At 47.7% G+C, this 12,825-nt stretch overlaps 1 protein-coding gene across 5 annotated transcripts in view; it reads left to right on the forward strand.

Annotated features, from left to right (window-relative positions):
• Syt6 (synaptotagmin 6) overlaps positions 1 to 12,825 on the forward strand; it is a 60,095-nt gene that overhangs the window by 4,902 nt on the left and 42,368 nt on the right. For 3 of the 5 annotated variants that reach the window (XR_003836156.1, XM_021158261.2, XM_029474790.1), the window contains exons 2-3: positions 5,377 to 5,642; positions 7,180 to 7,741. Coding sequence is in view for 3 of the 5 variants with exons in the window: in XM_021158261.2 (XP_021013920.1) it covers positions 5,386 to 5,642; positions 7,180 to 7,741 (819 nt within the window). In the remaining 2 variants the exon portion in view is untranslated. Of the gene's footprint in view, positions 1 to 5,293; positions 5,643 to 7,179; positions 7,742 to 12,825 lie in introns of all 5 variants that reach the window. The other 2 variants (XR_003836155.1, XM_021158259.2) reach the window with 1 other exon arrangement.

Genomic DNA, 12,825 nt, shown 5'->3' on the forward strand with positions numbered 1-12,825 from the left:
ACAAGTGCGCTCTCTCTCTCTCTCTCTCTCTCTCTCTCTCTCTCTCTCTCACACACACACACACACACACACACACACACACAGAGAGACACACACACACACAAAGACACACACATGTGAGTATTCCTCAGGGATATCACCGGATGGGACTTTTCAGGAGCAACTGGCTACCTGTCTGGTAGTTCATGAGTAACTCTGAGGACATGGTCTTCTCAGACAAGAAGATCAGAGTGGAGGTTGGTTACAATCCAACTGCAGGGCTCTGCCCAGGTTGAAAAGATCAGACCAGAGTAGAGAACACCCTCACCTTGTCCAGATTCCAGGTAAGAAATATCTGACCCCGTGGTGCAGCTCTGAGTTGGCAGAGCTTCAGCCTCATCTCCAGTTCCCACAGATGCCTGGATTCTGGTATCAGAAAGCTCCAGCTCCCAGCTCCTCTGCTTAACACACTGAACCCTTGAGCAAGGGACTTAGTTATCATCTCTACACTCTGTTTATCTGTGAGAAGTGAATATGGATTTCTTCAGGAGGCTGTAAAGATTAAATGAGATAATATAAAAGGCACAATGTTTGCTGCATAGAAATGAACAGCAAATACTACCATTAATATTAATATGAACGGTTCTGCCTGCAGTCTCTTCCCTCTCTGGACTAAATGCTGTTCCTTTCATGCTTTTGGACCTCTACATACCTTATTGTCTGGTTTCTGAGCTGTAGTTTATTTATGTCTCCATAATAAAGGATGTGAGGGAAGCACACAGCCAGGTACCTGTGGGTTTGAGGGGCCAGCAGCAACTCCGGGCCCTGGGCCAGGCTTCTCTGATACTGGCGTGAACTGGGAACTGGTCTTTTCTTTCCTAATCCTCTCTCCAGTTTGTCTTTTCAATTATAGTCTGTTAGCAAGAATGCCTGTGATGGTTACAAAATGGATTTCCCTGACATAGGAACCCATTAGGAAAAAAAAAAAAAAGGAACAATAGCAAGTGATAAGAGTCGCTGATGAATCCTAACACCACCAGTGGAGGGAGGAGGGGGGCCCAGTCTGTCTCTAGAGAATGAAGTGTCACCATGGATGATAAGCTGGCCCTGGGATGCTAATTAATAACTTAGCATTTCTGAAGAGGGAAGGAGAGCCGTGAGCCATCACCCTACCAGACAGTCATATTTAAGGTGACCAAGCAGGCCCTACCCTGATGACCTTCGGGGGAGGGGGGAGTCTTCACTTCCCAGGAGGAAGAGGGGCCTGAGGCCACTTTGCTCTCTGATCCAGGGTCTCCCTTCTCAGCCCCAGAGGCTTAGCTGTACACAGTAAACAACTATACTTAATCACATGAAAAAAAAAAAAAAGAACAAGTCCTGGGGACATTAGTAGCAGCTAATGATTGGGGGACATTCTCTGCATATCAGGACTGTGTTTAGTCCTAGCACATTTGATTTTCATAATGATCTTGTGAGGTAGGAAGTGACATTAGAAAGCAATGTAGGTGGAATGCATTTTGCAGACATCTACCCTGGTGCCTAGCCAAGATACCGCCAGTGTTTCTTCACACCTTGCGAAATCCAGCTCCCGAGTAAGGATAAAAGCCTTCTTCCATTGTTCAGGACCATGTTCTTGAGCTTATAATCTCCAAAGCAGAAATAGATGAACCACATGTTTCCTCTCCCAGAGGTGGCTCTATGGTTGGCAGCTATTGCTTCCCAAATCAGATGCCCGTAAGCAGGTGCTGGAGTTTGGATCTGTCGTGTCTGCCCAAAGGCCCACACGGTGCAAGCTTGGTTCCTAAGTGGGCCTAAAGTGGGAGGGGTAGAGCTTTCCAGAAATGAGGCCTCAGGGAAAGTCTTGTATCTTGTCTTTACAGGGGTATCAGGACCACAACTCCTTCCTCCTTCTCTCCCTCTCTCTTGCTTCCTGGTCATGATGTAAAAGGTTTGGCTTCCCCACATGTATCCACTATGATGTGCGGCCATGAGCCAAACAGAGGGACTGAGAACAATGGAGGAAGCATCTGAAACTGTGAGCCAAAGTCAACGTTTCTCTTTGTGAGCCAGAAACCTTGGGCATTCATAATCACAGCGAGCTGACCCACACACTAGGTGGTGATGGCTGACTGAGGTCAAGACCTCCCTGAGTTACTTTTCATTATTCCTCTATGATTACCACTTCCTCTTTGCTGATTCCTCTCTTGCTTTCTCCCTCACCACCTTACACCTCCTGTACCGATAAACTCTTGGTTTCCAGAATCTAATTCTCCTTGCATTGTCTGCCTGTGAGATGCCAAAATTTAGGCTCTCCTAGTCCTGGGAGAAGATTCTCCAAGCATGGGGTGGCCCTACTGTTCTTTCATAACCAGTACTGAGTGAGTGCTAGGCACTGATTCCCAATAATCCATACCCTTTGCCTTCTCTAAGCATAAGTGTCAAGGGAACAGCAGCTGGAGGTCACATGGAGAAGCAATTGAATAGCAACTACATGGAGAAAAAAAAATCCCCTGGTCCCTTCCCCTACCTTTATTTCATTTATGAATTCATTTTTTTTTTGTCAAGCTGAACATTTAAATGCACTCTGTGCTCTCTGGATCCCCCCTCACCTCCTCCCTTCTCATTAAAATTCTAATTATTACCAGAGCAAGTAAAATGTATGATCAAAGGAAAGCATGGCCCTAGAAATACCTTTTGTTTTAAAGTGACTCAGTGCAGAAAATGGGCCCAAGAGCAGCTGTAACAAAGAACAGATACGAAGGGTTCAGAGATGGGCAGGCACTTAGAATATGGACATTCATGTCTACAGGAGCTCTTCTGATGTGCCCAGAAGGTTAATGGCTTGGAGAAACAGCCTCCAAGACATTTAGATCGTAAATGTACAACAGAGAAAACAAAACAAAACAAAACTGAATTTAAGTACTTCCTGCGTGTGTTTATCTGTCTCTAAATTATATACATACATGTTCTACCAAAGTGATATTGTTGAGCTGTGTGGATAAGTCCCATTTTACTCACTTTGTGACCTGGGCAATCTATTCATTCTCTAGGACAATAACCTGTTTCATTAGAGAGGATTACATGATTGAATATATAAAAAAACACTTTAATATTGAACATAATGATGTTGAATAAATTGACTAAATCCAATAATAAAACACTTATGACTATCAACCTGTATATGAATTCTTGACTATTTATATAACATGATAAAGATTATACTATCTTGGAATTCTTTTCTCTCAAGGTACCTGCATGCTTCACTGGAGAGCTGGTTGGTTCTTTCCAGAGCAGTAATTCTCAACCTTCCTAATGCTAAGACCCCTGATATGTGACCCCTGTTTAAAAGGGTTGCTACCCACAGGTTGAAAACCACTGCTCTTGGGGAAGTCTTAGTGCTGGTAGCTGTCAGCCACAGAGAGGCTCTGAGGTCTCTATGGTGGGCTGAGTGGGGCCAGAGGTGGTGGGAAGATACTTGAGAATAATCTGCTTTTCATCCCTTTTCATGGAGGCCCCAGGCTGTTGATCCAGTCAAGGACTGGATAGGGAGCCAGAAGGTAGTGGGGGCTCCTTGAAAGGATGGTTGAGGTTCTTAACCTCAAGATGTAGCCTAGCTTTCCCTGAGATCTGGATACAATAAAAGTACCTAGTGGAACCCAGGCATTTTGTCAAGCCTAGCTCTGAATGGAATCTGGCATAGTTGAACCTAAATAAGAAAGAATTGTAATCTATTTGTGTATGCCTGCTTATATGAGAGTATAAGGTCACCGGAACCTATAGGAGTCTAGAGTTTAATCTGGGACAAACAAGTCATAGGAGAAGAAAGAATAGGATAGTGGCTACCTGGGCCCTGGCCCAAGTTCTATGTCTGACTAACCTGTGGACTCTTGAAAGTCCCTCTGCTAGGCTACTGTTGCCATCTCTAAAAGGACAGCCTTGCCTTTGTACTTGGGTAATTGCACAAGTCCTAAGATTCATAAGGCAATTAGCAGCTGCTGCAGAGGCTCCAACCTCCAGATCTGCAGGGACTGGCCAGATACTGGAAAGCAAAGGTTAACCGATAGGATACATCCCTACAAAGGGAGTCACCCATCTGCCCAGGGCCAGTTAGCAAGTCATTGGCCTCTTCCACAAAAGTCAGACATCTGGGGTAGCAACAGGGACTTTCATAGCTTCTCTCTCACCATGTTAGCCAAACCAAACTCTGTGGCTGGCTCATCTGCAAGTGATCATGTGACAGCCCTGCCCAGAAAGGCTCAAAGACTCTGCTTTATGTTTGAGGAGAAATGGGACAAGAGTCTGCTTACCAGCTCCGTATTCAAGGGGACATTCTACATAGCTCTCTTGAGATGATGGGCACCCTGGGTCTGGACAGGGGAAGGTTAAGGCTTTAAGTGCCCGCTTCTAACCCAGCTACCCTGCTCACAAAGCCTAGATTCACAGCAAAGCCTCCAAAGAGCCACAGAATGGAAGAAAGACAGTGATGGGAGTCATTTGTATTTTGTAGTTAACTTTGACCTATATAGACCCCAGTAATCAGATTCCAACTTAATACAAGAAACCACTGAGCCTACAGCATGCAAAAAACCTCTAGGAAAACAGATGTCAACACACCGGCTTTTAGGGAAGTGAGGCTACACTCCTCTTTCTGGAGGAAATCCGGGTGTTTATTGAATTCCTGCTAAGTCCCAGGAATGAACAAGGATGGAGCCTGGAATAAGGCTCCATGCTCCCTTTTCTAAGGGGGCATGGGTCTGCTAGAACCTGCCCCCTACCTCATAGACTGTGTGTGGGTTGTGGGCAAAAGTCACTGTTGGGGGCTGGAGATAAAGTTCAGTGAGAGATCACTTGCCTAACCTGGGCAAGGCTCCGGGTTGAAAAGAAAAGTGAGACCCTGTTAGAAGTCTGACCACAGCAATTGCTCCAATAGAAATTCAAACAGTGCACAAATATGAATACTTCAGGTATTTGCACATTTGATAGAATCTCATTTAAATCACTGTCCCATCCCTGGGCACAAGCCAGAAGCAGTAGGGCAAGCCGCCAGTGCTCCCCATGCTGTAAAAGGTGGGGGCAGGGTGATACTAAAGCAACCAAACTGTGGTGAACGCCAGGCTGCAGACAGTTGACAAAATGGACCATCAGCGGTCCAAACCGTAGCTTCTTCCCGTGACTTGGTAGCTTTGCTCATAACCGTTCTTCTCTCTTCTTCCGTCTTTGTCCCTTCCGTGTGCGCCTTCTTCCAATGCTTCACCTGCGTATCCCCACCTCTGTGTGTCTCTGTCCTGCCCTGGCCGCCTCACGCTGAGGGCAGGCACCTCTGTCAGCCTCCTCGCCGTGGTAGTTATTGTGTGTGGCGTGGCCCTGGTGGCAGTTTTTCTCTTTCTCTTTTGGAAGCTGTGCTGGATGCCCTGGAGGAAGAAGGAGGCCTCCAGCCCTTCTTCTGCTAACCCTGCTTCAGAGACTCTCCAGAGCCCCAACTCCAGAGGCAACATGGCGGATAAGCTGAAGGACCCCAGTGCCCTGGGCTTCCTGGAGGCAGCTGTGAAGATCAGCCACACTTCCCCAGACATCCCAGCCGAGGTGCAGATGTCGGTCAAAGAGCACATCATGCGCCACACAAAGCTGCAGCGACAGACCACAGAGCCAGCATCCTCCACCAGGTGAGTGGCGTGCTCCTCACTTCCTAACCCCGCCCCACACCCCCTCCGTGCAGCCATACTTTCTGATCCAGAGCATCAAGTAGATCCCAGCCCCTGAGGATCAGGGTCCAGAACTTATAGCATATGTCCTTTGAGGACCAGAGCGGATGGTGTCAGCCCAGGTGCCAATCAAGAAAAGAAGGTAGTGTCAGGATAGGTGTGATGAACCGGGAACCTTCAAGGTGAGATGCTGTTCATGTGCTTAGCACGTGAGAGTGAATGTGAGAACACAGTAGACTAGACTAGAAGCTAGGTTGAGGAAAGGGAAAACTTCAGACACAGGGACGAGTATACACAAAGACCCAGAAGCGCTAGTTCGCGATGTATTAAGGGCTAGGTTAGTGAAGTCTCGCGGCTGCAGTGTATCATGCACTGGAGGTAAAGCAAGAGAGCCCAGGCTATTTGAGAGCAAGGATTTCTTTAATGCCCTTTGAGTTACCCCGCATGGCAGTAGTTACATAACATGGCCTCATCTAATTTAAAAGCATACCAAAAACAGACAGGATGACTTCCTGCTTACTCTAACTCCAAAACCATCCTTAAAAGACATGGATAGACACGTTTACTCAGAATTTGAGAATTGTGGATTCCTGGATCCCTGTGGTGTGTGTTCCTTCAGGCTCACAGGCACCAATCAAAGGGAAAGAGAGATAGTACTCAGAGCAGAAGCCAGGAATGAGTGTGCTAAGGTGGCACAGGCTGACTTTGCTGTATGGTTTTGGGCATAAAGCTTAAAGTGAGTTATTTCTCACTTTTCTAAACTGTGCTACAGGGCAAATGACTCTGCTTCGGTGGTTAGGAGGAACTACCAAAGAATCCATGTGAAGGTGCTGAGAGCTAACACATGTTGCTTATCGCACACCTGGCCCTGTTTTAAACACTTTGTATCTATTTTACCATCACTCAACTCTCAGCAGTTGTTACTTTTACCATCTTTATTTTTGTAGTGCAGAGAGTTTAATCGCTTGCTCAAAGTAGCAGGACCAAAATTAACCTATGTAGTCTATCTCCTAAGCCAACTACTTGACTGTGAGATGCTAGATCCGTCATGATGGTGGGCAGTGTTGTTGTTGTTGGTGGTGGTGGTGGTGGTGGTGATGGTGATGGTGAAGGCAGTGGGAACAGTAGTCCTTCTCTTATAGAGGCTCATGCTTTAATGGGGGTGGTGGGGGGGAGTAGCCATGCTTACCAGGAAAGAAACCTAGAAAGCAGATGTCAGAAAAGCAGGAACAATGATTAAAACAATGGCTAACATTTATTGAGCTTGCTGTACATCGGGCACCATTCCAACTACTTTACATATATTAAGACATACAATGCTTCCAACTGCTTCATGCACAAACCGTATGAAGAGGAAAAGTGGGGTCAATGAGAGGGAAGGAAGGGGAGCCCCACAAGAGGGATGAGGAGCCAGCAGGGTTGGGTCTGCCTTTATCCCACTCTCCCAGCCCCCACCGAAGCCCTCACGCATGTTTTTTGTGTCTCCTGTGCTCACCAGGCACACATCCTTCAAGCGCCACCTGCCACGACAGATGCACGTCTCCAGCGTGGACTATGGCAATGAGCTGCCGCCGGCTGCCGCCGAGCAGCCCACCAGTATTGGCCGTATCAAGCCTGAGCTCTACAAGCAGAAGTCAGTGGATGGGGATGATGCCAAGTCGGAGGCCGCCAAGAGCTGTGGGAAGATCAACTTCAGCCTCCGCTATGACTATGAAAGCGAGACGCTGATTGTGCGCATCCTGAAGGCTTTTGACCTCCCCGCCAAGGACTTTTGCGGAAGTTCTGACCCGTATGTTAAGATCTACCTCCTGCCTGACCGCAAGTGCAAGCTGCAGACCCGGGTGCACCGCAAGACCCTGAACCCCACCTTTGATGAGAACTTCCACTTCCCTGTGCCCTACGAGGAGCTGGCTGACCGCAAGTTGCATCTCAGTGTCTTTGACTTTGACCGCTTCTCCCGCCATGACATGATTGGGGAGGTCATCCTGGACAATCTCTTTGAGGCTTCTGACCTGTCCCGGGAGACCTCTATCTGGAAGGACATCCAGTACGCTACTAGTGTGAGTACAGGCCTCTTCCCTTGGCTTCCTGAGCATGGGCAGTTCTGAGTTGAGTAAGTGTGTCCTCAGCACTCTGTCCCCCTAGAGGTACCTAGAGAACTATGGGAACTTCCTCGTGGCCCAGTTTGCTTTGAGGAAGTCCTTGAACTCAGCCTGGATGGAATAAGGAAGGGAGGGAAAGAAGTTGTGGTTTTTTGATTTTGATTGTAGGGTATGAGTGTCTCTCTCTTCCTGCTAAACCTTTAGTTTGCTATCCACACAATCATGTTATATATTCTTTTTAATTGAAAGCAAGTGTATGTTGAACTAGTCAGTAGAGTCGTTGCTGTATTTTAGAAGTTTGGAATTGGTGATCAAGACCAGGCTGTGTTAGTCAGTATGAGCAAAGTCATGCTGAAGTAACAAACAATACTGGGAATTTCTGGCTTAAGACAACTAAGGTTTATTTCTTGTTTGTGTTACATATGCTTCTCAGCTTGCCTGTGGGTTCTACTGGACCTTGTTACCAGGGGACTCAAGCCCACAGGGACCCTATTCCAATGTGTGTTCCCACAACTAGACATCAGGATGAAGAAGCTACAGCAAGGCAGGCAGCACTCTGTAAAGCTTCCAGGCAAAGGTGACATGTCACTTCCATTCATATTTCATTAGCTGAAGCCAGACACATGGAGTTCTCTATATCGACAAGGCAGGAGCAAAGCAATCCTGCTATGTCCAGAAGGAGGGCTTCAACCACTTATGAACAGCACATAGCACAGCGCCTTATTTGGAGCATGGTCCTCTCATTAGTCTGGGAGTTGCAGCAGTCTAGTCTAAAAGAATGGCCACATCTACACCCAAGGTCTGATCCTAGCCTGCCCGCCATCACCTGAAATAGGCCCAGAAAGGTTTCAAAGAATCAAGGTTTAATTTTTTATTTTATTTATCGAATACACACACACACACACACACACACACACACATGTTTAGAAATCTAATTGTGTGTATGTATGTGTCTGTTGGAAGGGAGGTTTTTGCATGTTCATGGAATGTCTGCAGAGACTTGAAGAGGACGTTAGATCCCTTGGAGCTGGAAATGAAGGCAGTTATGAACTGCCCAGCACGGGTGCTAGGACCTGATCTTAGGTCTACTGCAGGAGCAGCTCACACTCTCAACCACAGAACCATCTCTTCTGCCCTCTTCAAGTTGGACTTTTAAGAGAAGGAGAAACTTGGTAGAAGGACCTAGTGAAGCCTACCCAGCACCTCTGTTAGCATGGAGAGCATGAGATGGTGAGGCTAAAGCATCCTACAGATATAGCAAGGCTGTACCTCTCTGCACGCACCTATGCAGATGAACGTCTGCAGAGGCATTAAGCAAACTCCAATTGACTTGTAGTGTTAACTGCTTGAGTGTCTCCCTGGAAGTTTCTTGAATTGTACCTTAGCAGAGATGACCACATGCATACAAACCCCATGTTTGAACAGTCCATACTTGATATCATTATGTTGAATTTGTGAGAAGAGCTTTTGAGGAAGCCAGTCTCATTCTTTATGGGTGATTAAGAATGTGGTGTTCATAGAGAAAGTTGATGGACTCTATTTTGCTTCAGGAAGGCTCTCTAGACTCAGGGGCACTCTAGACTCATAGCTAGAGATAGCAAGGCTCCAGTGCCGTTTCCAGCTTTAAAATGTCATCCCCAGGAATGGCATAGGCAGGCAGCCTGGTCAGCAGACAACCTGAGGCTGGGGCTGGGGGGTAGGCAAAACAGTAGCAGCACACCATAGTGGGCCCAAGTGCTCTGAAGCATAAATCACTCTGAAGTTTACATCTGGCGCAGCTCTTCCCCGTGGTCTCTTACTGCGGGGCTTCATTATTGTGGCTGCACATGTGGAGGATAGCTCAGTTCTCACAGTGAGGCTGTGGCTTAGGGTGGAGAGCTCTGCTGACCAGGGGCTGTGCTCTGTTTTGTCCTCTGGGAGCCTCCTCTGTCCCTGACCAGAGTCACCACCTCCGTATCCTCATCCTGGAATAGACTGTGTTCAAGCACACCCCTCGATTGTATGGCACTTTCCACATCCTGGAATGTAGCTGTCCCCACCCTGGTGCTAGTCCCACTTCCCCTGCCCAGCTTCAGAAGAAGGCAGGCCCTCCTCAGTCACTGTGAATAGAGCCTCCCTCCATTGCCTTATCCTGAGAGGATGATGAGGGGCCACGAGGTGTGGCTGGGGTAGAAGGTAACCTTTTTAACACACAGGAACTTAAAATCTAACCAAAGAGACAGGTGATTTATACTCACTAGCTGCATAGCAGGCCAGCAGATACCCAAATCTCCAAAGCCATGACAGTGAGAGACAGTGGGAAAGAGCTCCAAATGAGAACAATTGAGAACTGGATGGGGAAGGATGGATACAAATAATCCAAGACAAGAGCTGTGGGATGCATTCTAGGTCAGGAGCAGAGAGAGGCCAGCCCAGACCCTTCCAGGTCTGCAGAGCTGAGTACCAGGCTCACGGGGCAGCCTCTTCCGGTGAGTACCATGGAGACTGTGCAGCCCAAAGCCTCACCAGTCACTATAGGCCTGGAGAACTGGCTCCAGCCCTAGACAAGAATTCAAGCAAAGCAAGGAGGGCTGCTGCAAACAGGCTGGTCTTTGCACCTGTGTTGTGATGTTGGCGGTGAAATTTTAATTATTTGGGGACCAGGGAGACCCAAGTCACCGACACAGGGAATGACTGAACACTCAGAGTATATAAAATCCAGTAGCTTGTGCAGTGTTGGGGGACGGGGACTGGCAGATGAGTGCAGCCAACAGCCAGGTTCTGTTTCCCCCTCGTGCTCAATTTTGTTCTCAGAGCTGTACTTCAGACCTGAGCTTAGAACATCAGTTTTCCTGCTCCAGCCCAGCAGCAGGTCCTTCAATATGGCCAACAGTCCCGTCTTGGTTTTTAAGGGCTCTGTCTTACTTTGCTTCCCATCGTTGTGATAAAATACTGACCAAAAGCAACTAAGGGAGAAAAGGGTTCATTTCAGCTTACAGCTTACAGTCTGTTGTCAAGGGCAGTCAAGGCAGGAACCTGGAGGCAGGCACTGAAGTAGAAGAGGCCATAGAGGAACGTTGTTTTCTGGCTTGCTTTTCATGGTTTGTTCAGTTAATACAACTCAGAAGCCCTTGCCCAGTGATAGCACCCCACAGTGGGCTGGGCCTTCTCATATCCACCATTAATCTAGAAAATGCACCACAGATGATACCTACAGGCCAATCTGATGGAGACAATTTCTTTCTCTCTCTTTTTTTTTTCCAGGCTTTTTTTTTATTAGATATTTTCTTCATTTATATTTCAAATGCTATCCTCAAAGCCCCCTATACCCTCCCCCCACCCTGCTCCCCAACCCACCCACTCCTGCTTCCTGGCCCTGGCATTCCCCTGTACTGGGGCGTATGATCTTCTCAAGACCAAGGGCCTCTCCTCCCATTGATGGCCGACTAGACCATCTTCTGCTACATATGCAACTAGAAACACAGCTCTGGGGGGTACTGGTTAGTTCATATTGTTGTTCCTCCTATAGGGTTGCAGACCCCTTCAGCTCCTTGGGTACTTTCTCTAGCTCCTTCATTAGAGGCCCTGTGTTCCATCCAATAGATGATTGTGAGCATCCACTTCTGTATTTGCCAGGCACTGGCATAGGTAGTGGTGGTGCACACCGGTAGGATTTGCTGAAGGAGGCAGAGGCAGGAGGATCACGAGTTCGAGGCCAGACTGGGAGACAATTTCTTAATTGAGGTTTCCTCTTCCTGTGTGACTTTAGTTTATGTTAGCTTGATGAGAACTAACTACCACAGGCTATGTTACATGGGCCTGTTTGCTACATGCCTGCCAGTCCAATCCACCTTTCAAACCCTTCTGGGAGCCCTCTTCATCTTAAGGTGTCTTCCATAGGTTTCCATGTCCCCAAGGTGCATCTTCCCTCATACTGATGTACTGAAAGTCTCCTAATGGAGGACCAGCTGTGTCCACAGCCTACTTTCTACTGGAGTTGAACTGGGTTAACCTGGGAAGGTTTCCTGGAGAAGTTCTAAGTCATTTTTTTCTTTTTAATAGTAGGTACAACATAACTTGGGAAGGGACACACTATGCTGTTGCTTAGGGTTTAAGTACTGATTGTTCTGGGGAGGTGGAGGTAGTCTACGCTGGAACAGAGGGACAGTGAGTCACACATTGAGTGGAAACAGGCACAGTCAGCATGGAGGGTTAGGAGGATGCTGTGTGGCCATGCTCTCCCACAAATGCTATCCCAGCAGCTCCTTGGGCTCACTGGGAATCACATTCAGCCATCGCCTGTAGAACCAGGCTGGTCCCTTGCCCCAGGGCTCAAGTTGGTTGGAAGTGGCAAAGCCTGATGTTTGTCTTACTTTCTCTCAGCCACTGAACGTTGAGATTGAGGCTAGTGAGAGGGAGGTTAACATTCGGGTATTCTAGCTATGCTGATTGCAAACTGAAGTCCCAGGGCACCCTGGCCTCCAGCTATACACAGCTCTGGCCTCTGGGAGGATGAGAAGTAGGCAGACAGGATATGCTAAGGCAATTGGAGACCTCAAGTCTTCCAGTAATTCCCAAGACCAGCCTTGGGAAAGAAAGCAAGGGAGTTCATGACATCCATTTCAGCCAGGGGCATGGCTCTCCCTGGTTCTGTGGCCTTCACGCCTCCTGGCACAGAGACGTTCCCTGCCAGTCTCTCAGGCAATCCTAGTGGGTTGCTGCTGTCTCTCCAACCAGAGTTCCAATTGATGAAACTCACCCAATCCTTCCCTCCTCCCACTCCTACCTCTAGTCTCATTATTTCTATATAAAGCTGTAGATTTATCATTATAATAGAGCCACTGTCACTGGGTTCGCTAACATCTCCGTAGTCTTGTAGTTATTGTTACAGAGGCTTCGGAGCCCAGCGCATGCAACAACTAACTCTGTCAGTCACCATCCCCGCTATAAAGGAGCCAGAAATATGTGGTGTTTGGTGGTGCCAAGTGACTTGGCTATCTTCCTGCTTTCCTAGGTCTCTACCAGGTGTGTGGTGTGTGTGTGTGTGTGTGTGTGTGTGTGTG

The sequence above is a fragment of the Mus caroli genome, chromosome 3 (assembly GCF_900094665.2).
Source record: "Mus caroli chromosome 3, CAROLI_EIJ_v1.1, whole genome shotgun sequence".
Lineage (NCBI taxonomy): Eukaryota > Metazoa > Chordata > Mammalia > Rodentia > Muridae > Mus > Mus caroli.